The sequence below is a fragment of the Mchenga conophoros genome, linkage group LG23, assembly GCF_057382185.1.
Source record: "Mchenga conophoros isolate Kocher_MC1m ecotype Shallow Benthic linkage group LG23, M_conophoros_male_GT1.1, whole genome shotgun sequence".
In the NCBI taxonomy this organism is placed as follows: domain Eukaryota; kingdom Metazoa; phylum Chordata; class Actinopteri; order Cichliformes; family Cichlidae; genus Mchenga; species Mchenga conophoros.
Genome location: NC_140547.1, coordinates 899,935 through 916,707, shown reverse-complemented (window position 1 = coordinate 916,707; position 16,773 = coordinate 899,935). Strand labels below are relative to the sequence as shown.

Here is a 16,773-nt window from a genome sequence, read left to right as displayed (position 1 = left end):
TCCTTCCCAAATGAAGCACGCACGATTGATTTATTTTCTACTACATGTTTATTGTGTTTATCAGACCAGTGGGAATTGTAAATGCATGCACACATTCATTTACTTTGATGTTGCAGGAGGGAGTTCATGAACGCTATAAAGGAGCTTTAAGAAGACGCCCGTTACCACAGCACGCCGCCGTAGGTCGTCTACCTCGCGGTCCTCGTTTCACTCATACACAGCACGTCTCACTCTGGCGTGCACCTTCGCTCAGACGCTAAAACCGAGTCTGTTGCCTTTTTCAGCTACAGTCTAGGGAAGCAGATGTATTTTTAATGGTGCCTGTTGAGAGCGTTTCATTTCCTACTGAGAGGGAAGATAAGGAGGCATCACACGGGTAGGTCTGTGAGCACATGCTGGGTGGTATGATCATGCACACTGGCTCAGCAGACGTGGTCATTTGCCCTCTACCTTCCTACTGCTGTGCTTGTAACTAACAAGCTTTATTATTTTATTTATGATGCAGTTTCCTGAAAAAGAAGGTATGACTGGGGGTATTTGAAAGGTTCTCACAGCAGGTTTACTAAAGCCAAGACTTCAGGTGATCTCACGATCGGCCGCTACTTTTAGATCGCCCTCTGACACTGATGCTGGATCTTCCATAGTGTAAAAGCTATGATCCGGGGCCGGGCAGCAGCCTAAGCAAGGATGCCCAGACCTCCACAGCCCAGCCACCTCCTCCAGTTTATCCTGGGAAATGCTGAGGAACCTCTTCAGCTCGACTCCTGTAGCTGGACATCTTAAACCAGCGACTGTCCTCCCTACGGAGGGCTCAGGTTCAAACAATTCAATTCAATTTTATTTATATAGCGCCAAATCACAACATAAGTCGCCTCAAGGCGCTTCATAGATACAGAGAAAAACCCAACAATCATATGACCCCCTATGAGCAGCACTTTGGCAACAGTGGGAAGGAAAAACTCCCTTTTAACAGGAAGAAAACAGAAGCTAATGTTTGCAGTCTGTGGTCATGGATACTTGGAATTCCAGGGAGCGATCTAAAAATAACAGCTGTGCTGGAAGCTTTGTGGGCGTGTCGCGGGTAAAAGGTAACTTTGAACATTAGATGACCAAATTAAATTCAGGCAATGCTTTGGATTTTTTTTATAGTTTTGTTCTCAGAACTTCTTGATCGCATCTTGTAAATCAGGTTTTGTGTAGAAGACACTCGTGAGTCATTAACTAGGATTGTGTTACTTCCACCCGTTTGGAAGGTGTTAGCTGTCTTAGGTAGCTTCTGTTTGTTTATTGACCCAGTTATAATAGACACAAGCAGGACAGGACAAATGCAGTGAGTCCAGGGAGCTCCGTGACATGCTTTCTCTGATATATTAAAGTCTGCTGGCAGCAGAAGAAAGCTTGGCCAGCCTCCAGTTATTGTTGCGTCTCTGGGGAAATGTGGCATGTTGCATTCTTTAGGTGTGCTTCCTCAGTTTGTCATCCTCAGGATATCACTTCAAAAGAATGTCTTCCTCTCTACATCTCCTTCTCTTCTCTGATTGGCTAATTAGTCCATCAATTCCTCCGGGTATGGGGCCAGCGAATCCATCTGTTCACAACACACCTTGTGTCCAGAACTAAGACCTACTGGAGTTACACTTAAAGGGGACGCAGGATTATCTGACCGGTGGCATTCGCTCCCAAATGAAAGTGCCTCGCTTCTTTACATGACTGGATTCGCTGCCAACCCTCCTAAGAGACCTCTGGGCTTCAGTCCAATGAGCAAGGACAGCATTTCAGACAAGTTCACAGTATCAAATACAAGAGCTCCTTTCCAGTCCTGAAATTTTTAATGAGCATTTTTTTTCCTATTTCTGGTCTGGTTGTGCGATGTGTAACAGAGGTGCTATTACTAATGTGGACACTAGCTGGGTGAGGTCCCAGGTTTCTCCTCTTGTCTTTTCAGTAGTAGTCTTCATAGTTTTTGGGGTTGAGGCAGTAGAGGAGGGCGCCTCCGAAAGAGAAGATGGTGGATCCCCATGCCAGGCCGTAGCCCCAGTTAAATTCATGGTAGATCCTCAGACTGACCGTCTCTATGAACTTGATGGGGAAGAGAACCAAGCTGCACACTTGGAGCACAACTGCAAGAAAAACAGACAGTTCAGACGCAAGATGCATCATTAAAGTTGGGGTCTTCCTGTGCACATTCGATGAAAATGTATTTTCTTTACATACCTGCAGAGAAAAGCATGACGGCCACAGGCTTGTAGCAGCGACTCCTGGAGCCAAAGCACAGGGAGAACAGCGCCACGAGGAAGGCGAGCAGCGTGAGGGCTGCTCCCCCCAACAGCAGAGCCAGGGTGGCGATCTGCCAGTCTGAGACGAGCACAAACACAGGGGCAGAGAGGAGGGAGAGGGGGAGGGAGGAAAACCGTGAAATCACACTGAAACAGAGAGTGACACAGGTAGCTAAAAAAAGGTTACTCTGGAGAGCCGTGTCGGCGCTGCTGACAGGAGGGGGGAAGCGGAGAGACAAGATGAGGACGGATAAAGGGAAGAAGACAGAGGCAGCAGAATAGGTCACAGGCTGCAGTGGTTAGCCACAGTAACAGTGCAATACTCAGTCCCTCAAAAGTAAATAACACTGGTGGTGAATTGCCACAGTGTAAACACAAACTATTTGTGGTTCGGAGGCTGAGCGATGGCGGCGATGGCTCGGAACATTTCTGAGCCACCGGGGACCCGTTGGCGGGGTGCAGATGAGGAATGCAAACCCTCAAACTGAGCACAGCCCTTTTTCTGGCACGAACACGCGCCTGGTTACACGTGCACATTTCCAACAGTCCAGTAATGGATCCCAATGGAGCAGAAAGGTGACTCTGACAATGAGTATATCCCTGTCGGCTGATGACTGCTCAGCAGCATCCTCAGCATCCCATCCACACTTGAGTGGAAATAGCTGTCTGCCCCAAACAGACGCAGCTGTGAAAGGCAGAAAAATACGATCGTAGGCTTCTTCTTCTTTTTTAGATGCCTTGCCTTTTTCTTGAGAAAACAGTTTTACTTAGTCTAAATTAGCCACGGGACACCAACTGACTGTTGAGAGACAATATACGTTATTGTTTAGAGATTAGGGGTCTCTTTCATTGCTTTACTGTTTACTTGCGGAAACAGGAGGTCTGCATGTAAACAGGAGGAGGATATTATGATGAAGCATTTGATTACACAGGAGGAAATCATTTAAAGTACGGTGGGTGGAAAAAGGTAAACATCAAAGCATAAAGGGGATTGGGCTCTGTATACGCGGCTCAGTATTACAGAGTGTGGAAAAGTTTACAGTGACTGACTAAAGTTTATTTAGTCTGTTTTTAGTACGTGTACGAGGTATTGTTTATTACGGAGTCTGGGAAATAAAAAAAGATTAAGCATGGCTGAGAATACTTCCTCTCTGCTGAGGCAGAAAATCATTAAAACAGCAGAAGAAAGTGACGGAACATAAGCTGCTTAAAATACAGTTCCCACTCTTGTTGGAGGGAAATTTTATTGGAGGGGCCAAGCCGCTCAAATATAAACAAACATCAACCACTTCTGACCAAATATGGCTCAGGATTTAGAGTTTAAAAAATGGGTCCTGTCACCACAGGATGCTGGAGCGAGCCCACAAAAAGCAGAGCACCACTTTTCCTTTAGCCTCCCTGCTTTCACAACCACAGCGACCCCCTCGCTGCTGCTGCCTCTCAGCAAAGAGGGAGGGTTACACTGACTTGACCCGCAGCTGTCACAGACCCATCACTGTTGAGATACTGTATCTTTCCTGGGTCATTTTGGTGCCCGCAGCCCAGCCAGCGCGCAACTTTATCATGAAAACAGCAGGATGCAGAAAGTCATCTCATCTCAGAATTGGAACGGATCCTGTTCGCTGTGCGAGAGACACAGCCAGAGTTAGGGTGCTTAAAGGCTTTGACGAGCAGGAAGTGCCAAACTATTAATCTGAGCCCCGCACGATAACAGATGGAAAAGGAGATACAGTACACAAGATCCAATCTGAGCATTAATTATGGTCCTCTGTACGGATGTCAGGAACTGCTGAAGTGTTAAGCAAATAAATCCTTCAAGGCCCCCGATTCAGTTGCTTTGTCTCAGACAACTGTGGAAGATCTGTGTCACAGAAGTGCCTCGAGTGTCTCTCTCTCTCGCACTGTCACACAATCTCAGCCTCACTCTCTCAAGGCAGCAGGATGAAGGCCTGTTTGAAGAAGCACCATCTTCAATCGGAGGCTCCAGGTTCGTGTCCTCTGTGTCGCTGAGCTGAGGCTCTGTCCCACAGAGCCGGTATGTGGCCTGCACAGTTCTGTGACCTCCCGTAAAGAGGAAGCAGGCCCCCAGAATGGGATAGCTAACATATTACATTATTAATACGCTTTGCCATCACTGCATCTCACTGAGCTGGACGTGCTCACACTCTGGCTCCACATTGATATCCTGATCTCGCACCACCCTGGCATGAACACACTGCTGCTGCTGCATTCCTGGCTCTATGTGGAGTCTGTAGCATTTATACTTGACCACCGGCAGCTCCTGACTACATGTGTGTGCGTGTCTGTCTGAGAGAGAAACACGCAGACAGGATAACCTATATGCATCTGCACAAACACTAGAGCACGTAATGAGGCCATACTTGATGTCTACCTTACAGCACATTATTACGGTTTAAAGAGAACTTTGTGGAGAACAAGTTCAAAACATCTGAGCTGCTGTTTCAGACTAACAGGATCTATTTAATGCCCGAAGCATGACACCAAGGAAATATCGCGGGTTGATGAGGGGAGGGGGTGGTTAGAAACTGATTACTGGGATTCAAATCAATAAGCCCTAGCCAAGCACGAGCCTGAGGAAATGGGAAGTTCACTGTGTGCATTTACTGTGGTATGCTGCTGCTGCTGGGAGCTGACACGGAGACTACGTGTCTTTATATGGCACCAAAGTGCACTTTGTCTGCGCTGACAGAGGAGGAATGGGGCCAGAGTGGCCCGCAGTTACTCATCTCAGACAGAAAGAAAACATTTTGTCAGACTAACAAAAATGCAATTCACCAGTCAGCACGCAGGAGCCGCTCAGAGACAGCAGAAACACAGACAGGAAATGTTAGACAGTCTGCTCAGGGATACAGCAGGATAAACCCGTGTAAGCTTTAGGCACATTTACAAGAAAATTAAAATGACAAACCTTCTCTGTGCGATCAGTTTCGACATTTTTTTGCTTTTATTGTGTTGCAAGATGGATCGTCATCTACAAACTGTGGCTTGAAAGCCTGCCAGTGCGTTAGAAATGTCATAAAGGGCTGTTGCACTGCTTTACATATGCAGTAGATATTTTGCACAGCGCTACAAACACTCAACTAGCGATAGGATCAATTTTCTGAGAGTTCAGCCAGCTTCTCTCTTCCTTTCTCTCGGTGGATTAGTAGCTATGATGGAAATATGAAATGCTTCTAGAAAAAAAAGCTAAGTGAGGGGACTCCATAAATAATTTTTTTTCCCTAATAGAGAAAATTTCTGGAGTGTTTCAGCTTGTTTCCCTGGTTACTAATCTGCAGGCATCTGGATCTCGGGGGAGTTCTCTGCTCTGAGCTGCCCCTGCTCCTTGGCCGGTGAAGAAACCCACACAAAGGCTCATTTTGATCGCAACAAAAGGCCAAATGAAACCCCAGCTGGACCGCTCCTGGCGAGGCAACATTCCCACATCATTCTGTGGCGCACTGAGCAAACGCTTTAAGCAAAAAAGAGTCAAACGGCCTAGAAAGAAACCAACGCGTCTTATTCATCAGACTTGTGAGACTTCACTTTTTCCTGTACTCGATTATTTCCCAATTGGACAGCAGTGCGCAACACACCGTTCTAGATCCTATTTCATGCAGAAAATGTCGGCACTTTAAATTAAACAGGCAATAGCTAATTATAAAGTAATTAACATCTAGCACTCTCTGGGGTGATGTTTTATAATTCTCACCCACAGAACAGATTGGTTCAGCAGCGCACTCTCCGCGGGGACCCTTTGTTATCCCTGAGAGCTGTGCATCGCACTTCATTTGAATATGAATGTAGGTGTCTGTCTGCGCCCACAACCCTGCGATTTCGAAGGTGAAGCATCCCTTAAAACTACAACACCCAACTGGTTTAAAACTTTCAGCCAACATGGTGGCACGTCACGCCAGCAGCCGCCAGTGTTAAGCGTGTCTGTGCGGGCACATGAGCGTCTTTCTCACCCGTGGCCAGCGTGCTGTTGCAGGACCAATCCTCGGAGCTGACGGGCTTCCAGCAAGACGCCCACAAGGACAGGGAGTACTGATCATCCGCGGTGACCCACGCCGGGCTCAACATGGCACCGACATCCAGGCAGAGAGCGAGAAAGACGCACACAAGTCCCACCAACTTCAGGGGCGTCAACGCCGTCACCCGCACCTCCTCTGTGCCGCTCACGGATGAAGCCATGTCTAAAGTATCTTACTCATTAAATAACAAATAGTAGCAAAAAACAATGAAACAAATGCGGGAAATCGCCAACCTTGAACCAGTAATAACTTGCGGTTGTTCCCTCTTGAACGCGCACAGTGTGGTGGCGAGCCTCCGCTCACTCTGCGTCCTGAGCCCAGAGGACGCTGCCGCGGTGTGTGCTGTGGATCCGGCGCTCTGCCGACGGAACCGTGCCACGGAGCTCTAAAATAACGGGGCTGCACCTGCTGGGTCCTAGTGCCAGGGTGTGTGTGTGTGTGTGTGTGTGTGTGTGTGTGTGTGTGTGTGTGTGTGTGTGTGTGTGTGTGTGTGTTCTAATGCTCTCACTGATAACCAGACAGATTTATGTTTCCATATTCAGATATTTGGGGGCTCCCAGCTGTTGTGGTCCTGCTCTTGATTTGAGATCAGTTAAATCTGTGTGTACTTATGTTACAGACCTTAATGTCACGGTACTGGGTCGTGTGACCCAGTGTTTGAGTTTTTATGTATCTTTTGTATTAATTTGGTTTCTAGTTTAGCTCATCTAGTTAATTTCTAAGTTGCAGTTTAGTCCTTTGTGTCTTAGTTGTTTCTGGCATCTCCCCCTGTACTGTCTACCTGTCATGTTTCATGTCTGTGTGGTCCTTGTTGTCAAGTTCGTGTCATGTCTGTCTCCATATTTCCTGTTTTATTTTGAAAGGCTCTGGTGTTCTTGCTCATTGCATTTAGTGCCCCTGTCCTGTCATTAGGTTCATGTGTGGCAGCTGTTCTTCCTCATGTGTTCCCCTGATCACCCCTGTGGGTATTTAGTCTGTGTACCTTCCCTCTGGTCAAGTTAAGTGTTTTTCAGGATTCTGTGCAGTTCGTGTTTGCCATTTGGTTTATGTTGTTTTTCATGCAGCCGCACGATGAGGTTCCGTGCAGGTCATGTTCATGTCTGTTTCGTCACGCCATTTGGTTCACAGTTTCCATGCATCTGCACAGCATTCTGTTCACAGTGATCATAGTTTTCCCTTTCAGTCGTGTTAGTGTTTTTCCAGTTTAGGTTTCTGGTTAGTTGCCTCTCTGTCCCTGTTATGTTTTGTCTACTCCCCTCTATATCAGCCCAAATAAAGGCTCGCTTTCAGTTTAAGTTCACTCCCGTCTCCTCACCTGTGTTCGCACCTGGGTCCACCACACACACCTCCTTATAGCGCTTTATCACCCCAGTAGAGCGCTTTGTTCTCAGACTGTTGGCTTACTTGTGGTTCCAGGATATTTAAAAGTAGAATGGGAGACTTAAGCTTTAGCCCAGTTTGGATTTGGGCACCAGACACCCTCTTAGGCTTAAAAAAAACATTTTTCATGAAGCATATATTTAGGGCTGCATCAGGTGACCCTGAATTCTCCCTCAGTTATTCTGCAGAAGGCCTAGGCTGCTGGAGGCTTCCCATGATGCTATGAGTGTTTTTTCTCCCCGCCCTGTGTGTTTATACACCCCTCTGTATTTTGTTATTAATCCCTGGCTTTGTTCGACACCTTGTCTTTTGTCCTGTCTCCCTCCCCTCACCAGGGACCCGTCACAGCCCTGAGCCTGCTTGTGCTGGACGTTTCTTCCGGTTAAAAGGGAGTTTTTCCTTCGCACTGTCACCAAAGCGCGTGCTCATAGGGGCTCATCTGATTGGGTGCAGTTTTCTCTCTTTTCTCTTTATCATTGTAGGGTCTTTACCTTACAAATAAAAGCCCCAACTTAAAACCTTTTAATGACGCAGCCTTCCGATGTTGTTTTGTTAAGTTTTTCACTCCCTTAAGTCACTTTTCCAAAAACTGACTGCAGCTTCTACCTGGTGATAGGAATGTTCTTTCTGGCTCAAAAGGCATTGATGTTATTCCCGAGAGGCATGTTTGACATATGTTTGACGGATTGTAGGCCAAGAAGTCATTTCTGAAAGTTTACATTCTTGCAACAATGGATGCCCAATGCATCCATAAGGCAGCATGTTAGTGCAAGAATCTGAGCTAATAATTAACTAATTTTTATTCTTTAACTGTGTGTTATTTTACAAATTTAAAGTATTGTGTACAATTTATCATCAGTTTTCACTGGATGCCTAAATACATGTCATAGTGTGAGTGTGACAGTAGGTGTGTTTTATTGTAGGATACAGGAAGTCCAAAAAGCATAGCTGAATATTCCTGAGATGCTGTCTGTGATCTCTATGTTATATGAAATCATTGTTCAAATTGCATTATATAACCATTCAATATAAACTGGACACTTTATTAGGTACACCTTGGTGGTACTGCACTCAGAAAAATTATGGTTCTTAAATGGTTCTTCAGATGTCTTCATGGTTCTTTAAAAAACCATCATACGTCAAAGAACCTTTTTATTTTGTGGATGGTTCTTCAGCTATAACAAATGGTTCTTTAAAGAACAAAAGGTTCTTCATCTTTAGCAATCTAAGCTTGATGGTGTAAATGGCATAAATATTTATTCACTATAATGAGGCTGTGAATTATACTGTGTGTTTTCTTTGTGTGCATGTGTGTGCGAAGGGGGAGGGCGGGATACCTGGCAATTACCCTTTAAGAGAAGATGGTAGGAAACTGAATATTCAAATAAAAGTTAGAAATATTTGCAAACAGTAGACACAATACACACATTCAAATACTGTACATTAGTTTTAAATTTTAATAAAGCATTACTATTTTCTACTCCAAGGCATTACTTTTGAGATTATTATATATTTTTGAAAATATAGCATAATGATAATACTAGTTATTGTAAACTTTACAAACCACCCAGCAGTATGTAAAGTCAAATTATAAAATACAAGTAAATAACAATTGCAGAACAGAATGTCAGTGTAATGAACACACACTTCGTTTTGACAAAGCACACTGCTTAGGTAAATGATCTGAGTAGTTGTTCATCACTGAGCAATTTGTTAATATGTGTTTCGAGCCAAATAAATGACAGGGAGAGAGAGAGTGACGTCAGAACACGTCATACTATAACCTCCCGGGAGCGGACGGATGGGGTCAGTCGTTGAGATGCGCATGCGCAGACGGAGTGTGCGAGCGGCGGGCCTTGACCTTTCGGGGGAAAAGAAACTCACGGACGGTGACAGCGAAACGGATAACAGGCTTCAGTACCTGCTGGACTTTGAAGCTGTGGATTCTGGGACTGTTAGAAAAGGTAAAACATTTTCATTAAAACCTTATTACTGTTTTGTTTTTGTTACTCGTCATTGTAGCTTGCTGTTAATGTTGTGCTAACAGTAGCGATTAGCTAGATACGTTAGCCGTTGAGGTCAGCGCAATTTAGTATCCAACGGTTTTCCTAACAAAACCACTGTTATAATTAAGTGAAGCTGCTCCCAGCTAATTTGAACCTTTGGCTTCTAAAATATGTGGTTCAATTGCGTGCTGCGTACATAACCCAATGTCAGCTAGACCGAAATTAAAATTTAATATATTATTAAAGTCACTAAAATGGCGCCTGAAGCCTGTTGTGACGTGAGCTCTGTGTCTGCTCTAGAAACTCTGAAATTCTGTAGATCTGAGCCGTACATTAAATACTCACATGAACCTGTACTTTGAATTCTGCATGAGCTGTATAAAATACAGCTATGCATAAGTGTTTGAATGAATAATTAGATTAGATGACTCTTTATTGTCTAATCGAATTATATAGAAATGAATAGAAATGTGACATGAGAAGGTGTGTCTTTGACTGTTCCTGCATAACTTAGTTTCGGACTAGTTGACAAGTTATGCTCCGGTCATTTGATGTTTCCAAGATAGATGTTCTTTTGTAATATAGTTAATTTTTTTTTATATTTCATTTATCCACCATCATACATTAAGCTAAGAAGAGGTCGTTATACTAACAAGAGGTATCAACGCTGGGCCAAAGTTCAGCACATGGTTAAAGTTTGTAATCCAGCCAGGGTGTAAATATCACTCAGCAGCCAGAGCTGAAGCAGGTAGCATCAACACATAAATCTACTCTACCTGGCTTAAATCACAAGAGCACCTCTGACCAAAAAGCTGTAGATTTTTCTTGTTTGCACAAATTAATCCAGATTCACATTAATTGTGTTCACAGCTCCAACAAAATGAGGAAGAGGAGGGGCAGAAACACAATTAGGTTGAATTACAATTGGATGGAAGGCGAGGACAAGGAGAAGGAAGCTTAGGATGAGGAGGAAGAGAAGCAGCAGGAGCATCTTTAGGGATCCCTATGATGTCATTGAGGTTTGTTTCATTAGTATGGTCCTCTCACAAAGAAAGATGACTTGTTTTAGTTCACCTACTTCCTGTATTAAATAGTGATGTGCAAAACGTTGTGAAAAACCATGGAACAGGCACGTATAGGGCATCTGCAGGTAAATGAACATCAAATCTCTAAGACAGACTGAAATCTGTATATTTATCACCCTTATGATAAAACCCATGTCAGCCATTGGTTTATGGACTTTGTATTTTGAAGCCTCAACATTTTCTTTATTGCTGTTGCTATGTTGGGACCATATTAGGATGAGGGATCAGAATCTGGAGTCATGCACACTATTGTTTCATTTAGTGTGTATCCATAAGATTCGTACAGCAGCTCCAAGTTGTGCCTTGAAAACAGGAAAGTCGTCTGCATAGAGGAGAATTGTAATAGCAGGCTTGTACAAAGTGAAGCTTTGTGCTCTCGTTTTACTTCTGTCACCCTGTTTTGATGCAGAATTCACTTGCAATCAGGCAAGAACTGGACTTATTTTTTATAATGTGTTCTTGTGAATTGATTGTGTATCGCATATGTTTGATTTGACTTTCTGCAAGACAACAGTCGTCCGCTGACCAAAAAAGTTTTCCAAATACCTCCACTTGATCTAGCCTGCATTTAGAAAAGAATAGCAAAAAAATCTGCACCTCCTGCTTCAGATGCAATTTGTGTTTCTGTGTTCAGAGGCAGCGGCGAGAGGGGAGATCTCGGCTCATCCAGCTGGAGAGCCTGACCAGGAGGAGTGGAACATTAACTCAGCTCTTCCAGGGCACCCTGCAGACTCGGCTGTTGGCATCGGCGAGGGATGACGTGAACGCCAAACTGGAGTCCATCACAGGTCAACTGCAGGTATGCGAGTCAGACCTTCTGAGGAGGGTTTCACTTTTCTCTCTTCTTTATAATTGACTCTTTTCTCTCTCTTTCAGCTCCTTGTCTCAGAGTGGGAGGGGTTTGAAGCACAAAGGGAGGAACTTGTCGTTTGTTTGGCTGATATGGATGTCTGCCTGAGTGAGGTTGACCAGCTGACAGGAAACGCCAGTGAAAAACTGAAACAACTGCAGGTGTGGGTTTGTTTTGATATGACATATACAGGGAGTGCAGAATTATTAGGCAAGTTGTATTTTTGAGGAATAATGTTATTATTGAACAACAACCATGTTCTCAATGAACCCAAAAAACTCATTAATATCAAAGCTGAATGTTTGTGGAAGTAGTTTTTAGTTTGTTTTTAGTTTTAGCTATTTTAGGGGGATATCTGTGTGTGCAGGTGACTATTACTGTGCATAATTATTAGGCAACTTAACAAAAAACAAATATATACCCATTTCAATTATTTATTTTTACCAGTGAAACCAATATAACATCTCCACATTCACAAATATACATTTCTGACATTCAAAAACAAAACAAAAACAAATCAGCGACCAATATAGCCACCTTTCTTTGCAAGGACACTCAAAAGCCTGCCATCCATGGATTCTGTCAGTGTTTTGATCTGTTCACCATCAACATTGCGTGCAGCAGCAACCACAGCCTCCCAGACACTGTTCAGAGAGGTGTACTGTTTTCCCTCCTTGTAAATCTCACATTTGATGATGGACCACAGGTTCTCAATGGGGTTCAGATCAGGTGAACAAGGAGGCCATGTCATTAGTTTTTCTTCTTTTATACCCCTTCTTGCCAGCCACGCTGTGGAGTACTTGGACGCGTGTGATGGAGCATTGTCCTGCATGAAAATCATGTTTTTCTTGAAGGATGCAGACTTCTTCCTGTACCACTGCTTGAAGAAGGTGTCTTCCAGAAACTGGCAGTAGGACTGGGAGTTGAGCTTGACTCCATCCTCAACCCGAAAAGGCCCCACAAGCTCATCTCTGATGATACCAGCCCAAACCAGTACTCCACCTCCACCTTGCTGGCGTCTGAGTGGGACTGGAGCTCTCTGCCCTTTACCAATCCAGCCACGGGCCCATCCATCTGGCCCATCAAGACTCACTCTCATTTCATCAGTCCATAAAACCTTAGAAAAACCAGTCTTGAGATATTTCTTGGCCCAGTCTTGACGTTTCAGCTTGTGTGTCTTGTTCAGTGGTGGTCGTCTTTCAGCCTTTCTTACCTTGGCCATGTCTCTGAGTATTGCACACCTTGTGCTTTTGGGCACTCCAGTGATGTTGCAGCTCTGAAATATGGCCAAACTGGTGGCAAGTGGCATCTTGGCAGCTGCACGCTTGACTTTTCTCAGTTCATGGGCAGTTATTTTGCGCCTTGGTTTTTCCACACGCTTCTTGCGACCCTGTTGACTATTTTGAATGAAACGCTTGATTGTTCGATGATCACGCTTCAGAAGCTTTGCAATTTTGAGACTGCTGCATCCCTCTGCAAGATATCTCACTATTTTTGACTTTTCTGAGCCTGTCAAGTCCTTCTTTTGACCCATTTTGCCAAAGGAAAGGACGTTGCCTAGTAATTATGCACACCTGATATAGGGTGTTGATGTCATTAGACCACACCCCTTCTCATTACAGAGATGCACATCACCTAATATGCTTAATTGGTAGTTGGCTTTCGAGCCTATACAGCTTGGAGTAAGACAACATGCATGAAGAGGATGATGTGGACTAAATACTCATTTGCCTAATAATTCTGCACTCCCTGTAACTGATATGAAACATATGTCAGAGACATTATCCTAAACTGGACTAACAAAGGACAATGAGTACAACATGAAATGTACATTACATAGCGTAATGCTAAAGTTCATTGATCATTTTAATCATAAACTTGTTGAAATATTGTTACTGAACATGCAAACATCTGCTGATGAAAATGTGTTGATTTATTGGTCTGTTATGAAGCTATTGCTATTTCTAATGTGTTTTATCACTTTCTGATGTTTTATTAATTAAACAATACATGTATTGTTGTGTTATCTGTAGCTATAGTATTTATATATATTTATTTATAGTATAGCAAATATATTTAATTATTACTGTTTAAAACACTAATATGTGACATGTATTAGTAGTGATGTTGTGCTGAGGGTTAAAATGCCTTTTTGTCTTTTGGTAACTACAAAATGACAATAAACCATTAATATATGTCTATGCTGTGCTCGTATTTATTTTACCCTACTCAAATTCAATTTATGATGCATTTTATTTTGAAAGATTTAAAATGGTTCTTTAAAGAGCCACTCAAAAAAGGTTCTTTAAAATGGTTCTTTTAAAGAACCATTTGAAGGACCTTTTTAAAAATGGTTTTTCAAAGAACCTTTTTAAAAAAAGGTTCTTTGAAAAACCATTAAAGGTGCCCCAAAGAACCATTTCTTGATGGTTCTGTGGGGCACCTTCAAAGGTTCTTCAATGAACCACTGAAAGAAATGGTTCTTCAAAGAACCATTGTTTGAAAGGTTCTTTGTGGCACCAAAAAAGGTTCTTCTATGGCATCAGTCTAAAGAACCACTTTTGGTTCCAGTTGGCACCTTTATTTTTCTGAGTGTGGGTTTGACCCCTTTTTGCCTTCAAATCAGTCTTAATTGTTTGTGGCATAGATTCAACAAGATGCTGGAAATATTCCCCGCAGCTTTTGGTTCATACATGATAGCATCACACAGTTGCAGCCGCGTGACGTGTACAGACCATTCTCTGTAAATGCCAGATATTGCTATGTGGGAAAAATCCCAGCAGACCGTCTGGCACCAACAACCATGTCATGCTCAAAGTCACTTAAATCCTCTGTTCTTCCTCATTCTTATGCTCAGTTTGAACTTTAGGAGGTTTTCGTTTCTATGTCTACATGCCTGTATGTTGCTCCCATGGGATTAATTCATTGGATATTTGCATTAACAAGCAGCTGAAGAGGTGTACTTAGGTAAGGCAGAGAGGGTTTGGACATGTGTAGAGAAAGGGTCGTGGATATATTGGACAAAATATGTTGAAGATGAAGCTACCAGGAAAGAGGAAAAGAGGAAGACCTCAGAGAAGGTTTGTGGATGTAGTGAAGGAGGACATGCAGAAGGTTGGTGTGACGGTATAGGATACTAGAGACAGGGTGAGATGGAGGCAGATGATCTGCTACGGTGAACCCCACAGCAAATCTTCTGCAGTCACCAGACGTGGAAGATGAGGGCTCGGCTTTTGTTCATTCACTTTGGCTTTAAGATCATCCTCCCTTTAGGCCAGCTTTGTTCTGATTGGCTGCCCTTCCCAAACAGAGAAGCTGGTAGGTGGAGCTGCTGTGCTGATAAAACTACTTTAAGGACGTCTCCACACAATGACATCATCAAGAGTGCTTTGAGCAGTGCGAGGTTGTGGATCACAGCGCAGACACCGACTGTATCACTTTAAACACTCTGTGAGACAAACCTTTATTCTGTCTCACACAGACTCAGAGCTACGGTTAGAAGGCTGCTCGTGTTCTTTCTAATTGAACTCAGTGATTTTTGTCCCCAGGGACGAATCTTGGAATTAATTCATATTGATCACAAATGCACCCTGAGAGAGACGTAGACGAGTAAATTAACTTCATAGCTACATTTAATTAGAAATGCACCATCAGCATCTGTGTTGGAGTCCTTGTTAGTTTTAGGTTATAGACCGCAGTTAGCATGAAAGGAAACTGAAAATAAAACACAACGTTTGAAGTTTCATGAACCAGTACATTGATATTATATGCAGGTCTGTACTGTACTGTGTGTGTGTGCGTGCGTGTGTGTGTGTGTATTTACCCATCCAGCCTCTCCTGATTACAATCTGTTTTCATCAGTAATGATGTTGAAAGACTTTGCCGGCAGGAACATTTGACCTACACTTTGGTAAGACACACACACACACACACCACACGACATCATAACTCATCAGTGTTAATATACTGCTTGGAGTTGCATATTTGATTGCACGTCTAAGGCACAAAATATCAATGCTTAGATTGAACTGATGACTGACACAGAACACTGAGCACGAGGGAAACCATGTGGAAACAAAGTGAAATGAACAACTGTATCTTCCTCTGCCACGAGGAATTGGAAAATGTGGTGACGTGAGCAAAAAATGAAATGTCAGGCAAACGCTAGAGATAAATATATTCTTTAATACTAACGTCGCTGCACAGCAAAATCTCCAGTGTTAAATTAACACTGGAGAGTGTCTATATGGGTCCACACCTCTGAGTGTTAAATACAACACTGTTGACAGTGTTATATGTTTAAAAGTAACTTAGTCAGTTTTGAAGATTAACAATGGCTAACACTGAGCAGTGCTGATTTTCTAACACTGGAATATTTCTAACATTTTGAGTTATTTTCCAGAGTTAGAAAATCAGCACTGCTCAGTGTTAGCCATTGTTAATCTTCAAAACTGACTAGGTGTGTGAAAGAGGATGGTTTTCTGGATCTGCATTTTAGAATCATCCTCACTATCTGAGATTTGAAGTGAAATTTGTCTCAGCTTGGCAAATATTAACGTCCCAAAATCTCAAACCAAACAGAAGGTCTCTGTGAAGGTTCTCAGTGATCCAGGTCATCGTAGTCTAAGGAGCTTGGAAAGAAAAGCGTCTGGACTTCTTTAAGTTGCTTGAAGACGTTTCACCTCTCATCCGAGAAGCTTCTTCAGTTCTAACTGGTGGAGAGTCCCAGATTTAAACCCAGTGTTAGTTTCCCCCCAAAGAGGACCATCAGGGGGTCCTTTGTCCCTCTTTGGGGGGAAACTCCCACTGGGTTTGAAATACAGTGTACCCCTTTGGCCTCTACAATTCTCCTGTGGGAGCGGTTGGCGTCATTGCTTTCCTAACACTGTACAACACACATATAACGTATATTTAGCCACCCTGATGTTTCTGATTGTTATTTTAGTTCATTTATTGTCATCATTGTGCCTGTTTTTGTTAGATAAATGTGTAGTATGTGTGTGCCACAAATGTGTTGTAGGCGCCGTTAACGCTGAATATATAATTCTGGCTAGCTTGGAAGTTGTGATGGGCTGAGCTAACCCCCCCTGTTTGTATTTGGCTGCAGGAGCTGGAGCGAGTAAGTTAATGACTTGGACGTCT

General features: G+C 43.3%; 2 protein-coding genes across 2 annotated transcripts; one reads left to right on the top strand and one right to left on the bottom strand.

Moving 5' to 3' along the window:
* Window positions 1-29: 29 nt before the first annotated feature.
* On the bottom strand, window positions 30-6,680 carry tmem47 (transmembrane protein 47). The gene is made up of 4 exons (XM_085264471.1): window positions 6,544-6,680; window positions 6,245-6,472; window positions 2,215-2,355; window positions 30-2,120 (listed from the first exon to the last, which is right to left on the bottom strand). The coding sequence occupies exons 2-4, from the start codon at window positions 6,468-6,470 to the stop codon at window positions 1,942-1,944; spliced, it is 546 nt and encodes a 181-aa protein (XP_085120597.1). The 5' UTR covers window positions 6,471-6,472; window positions 6,544-6,680; the 3' UTR covers window positions 30-1,941.
* Window positions 6,681-9,392: 2,712 nt separating this feature from the next.
* On the top strand, window positions 9,393-13,832 carry LOC146546284 (uncharacterized). Its single transcript, XM_085265935.1, has 4 exons — window positions 9,393-9,654; window positions 10,567-10,715; window positions 11,416-11,580; window positions 11,658-13,832. The coding sequence occupies exons 2-4, from the start codon at window positions 10,659-10,661 to the stop codon at window positions 11,856-11,858; spliced, it is 423 nt and encodes a 140-aa protein (XP_085122061.1). The 5' UTR covers window positions 9,393-9,654; window positions 10,567-10,658; the 3' UTR covers window positions 11,859-13,832.
* The last annotated feature ends 2,941 nt before the right edge of the window (window positions 13,833-16,773 follow it).

Bases quoted from the DNA above. Each gene is read 5' to 3' on its own strand.
- tmem47 (XM_085264471.1), bottom strand. From the start codon at position 6,470: ATGGCTTCATCCGTGAGCGGCACAGAGGAGGTGCGGGTGACGGCGTTG. The intron at 2,356-6,244 runs GTGAGAAAGACG...TGCTCGTCTCAG, and splicing joins CAACAGCACGCTGGCCACGG to ACTGGCAGATCGCCACCCTG. The intron at 2,121-2,214 runs GTATGTAAAGAA...TTTTTCTTGCAG, and splicing joins CGTCATGCTTTTCTCTGCAG to TTGTGCTCCAAGTGTGCAGC.
- LOC146546284 (XM_085265935.1), top strand. From the start codon at position 10,659: ATGAGGAGGAAGAGAAGCAGCAGGAGCATCTTTAGGGATCCCTATGAT. The intron at 10,716-11,415 runs GTTTGTTTCATT...TTCTGTGTTCAG, and splicing joins ATCCCTATGATGTCATTGAG to AGGCAGCGGCGAGAGGGGAG. The intron at 11,581-11,657 runs GTATGCGAGTCA...TCTCTCTTTCAG, and splicing joins CCATCACAGGTCAACTGCAG to CTCCTTGTCTCAGAGTGGGA.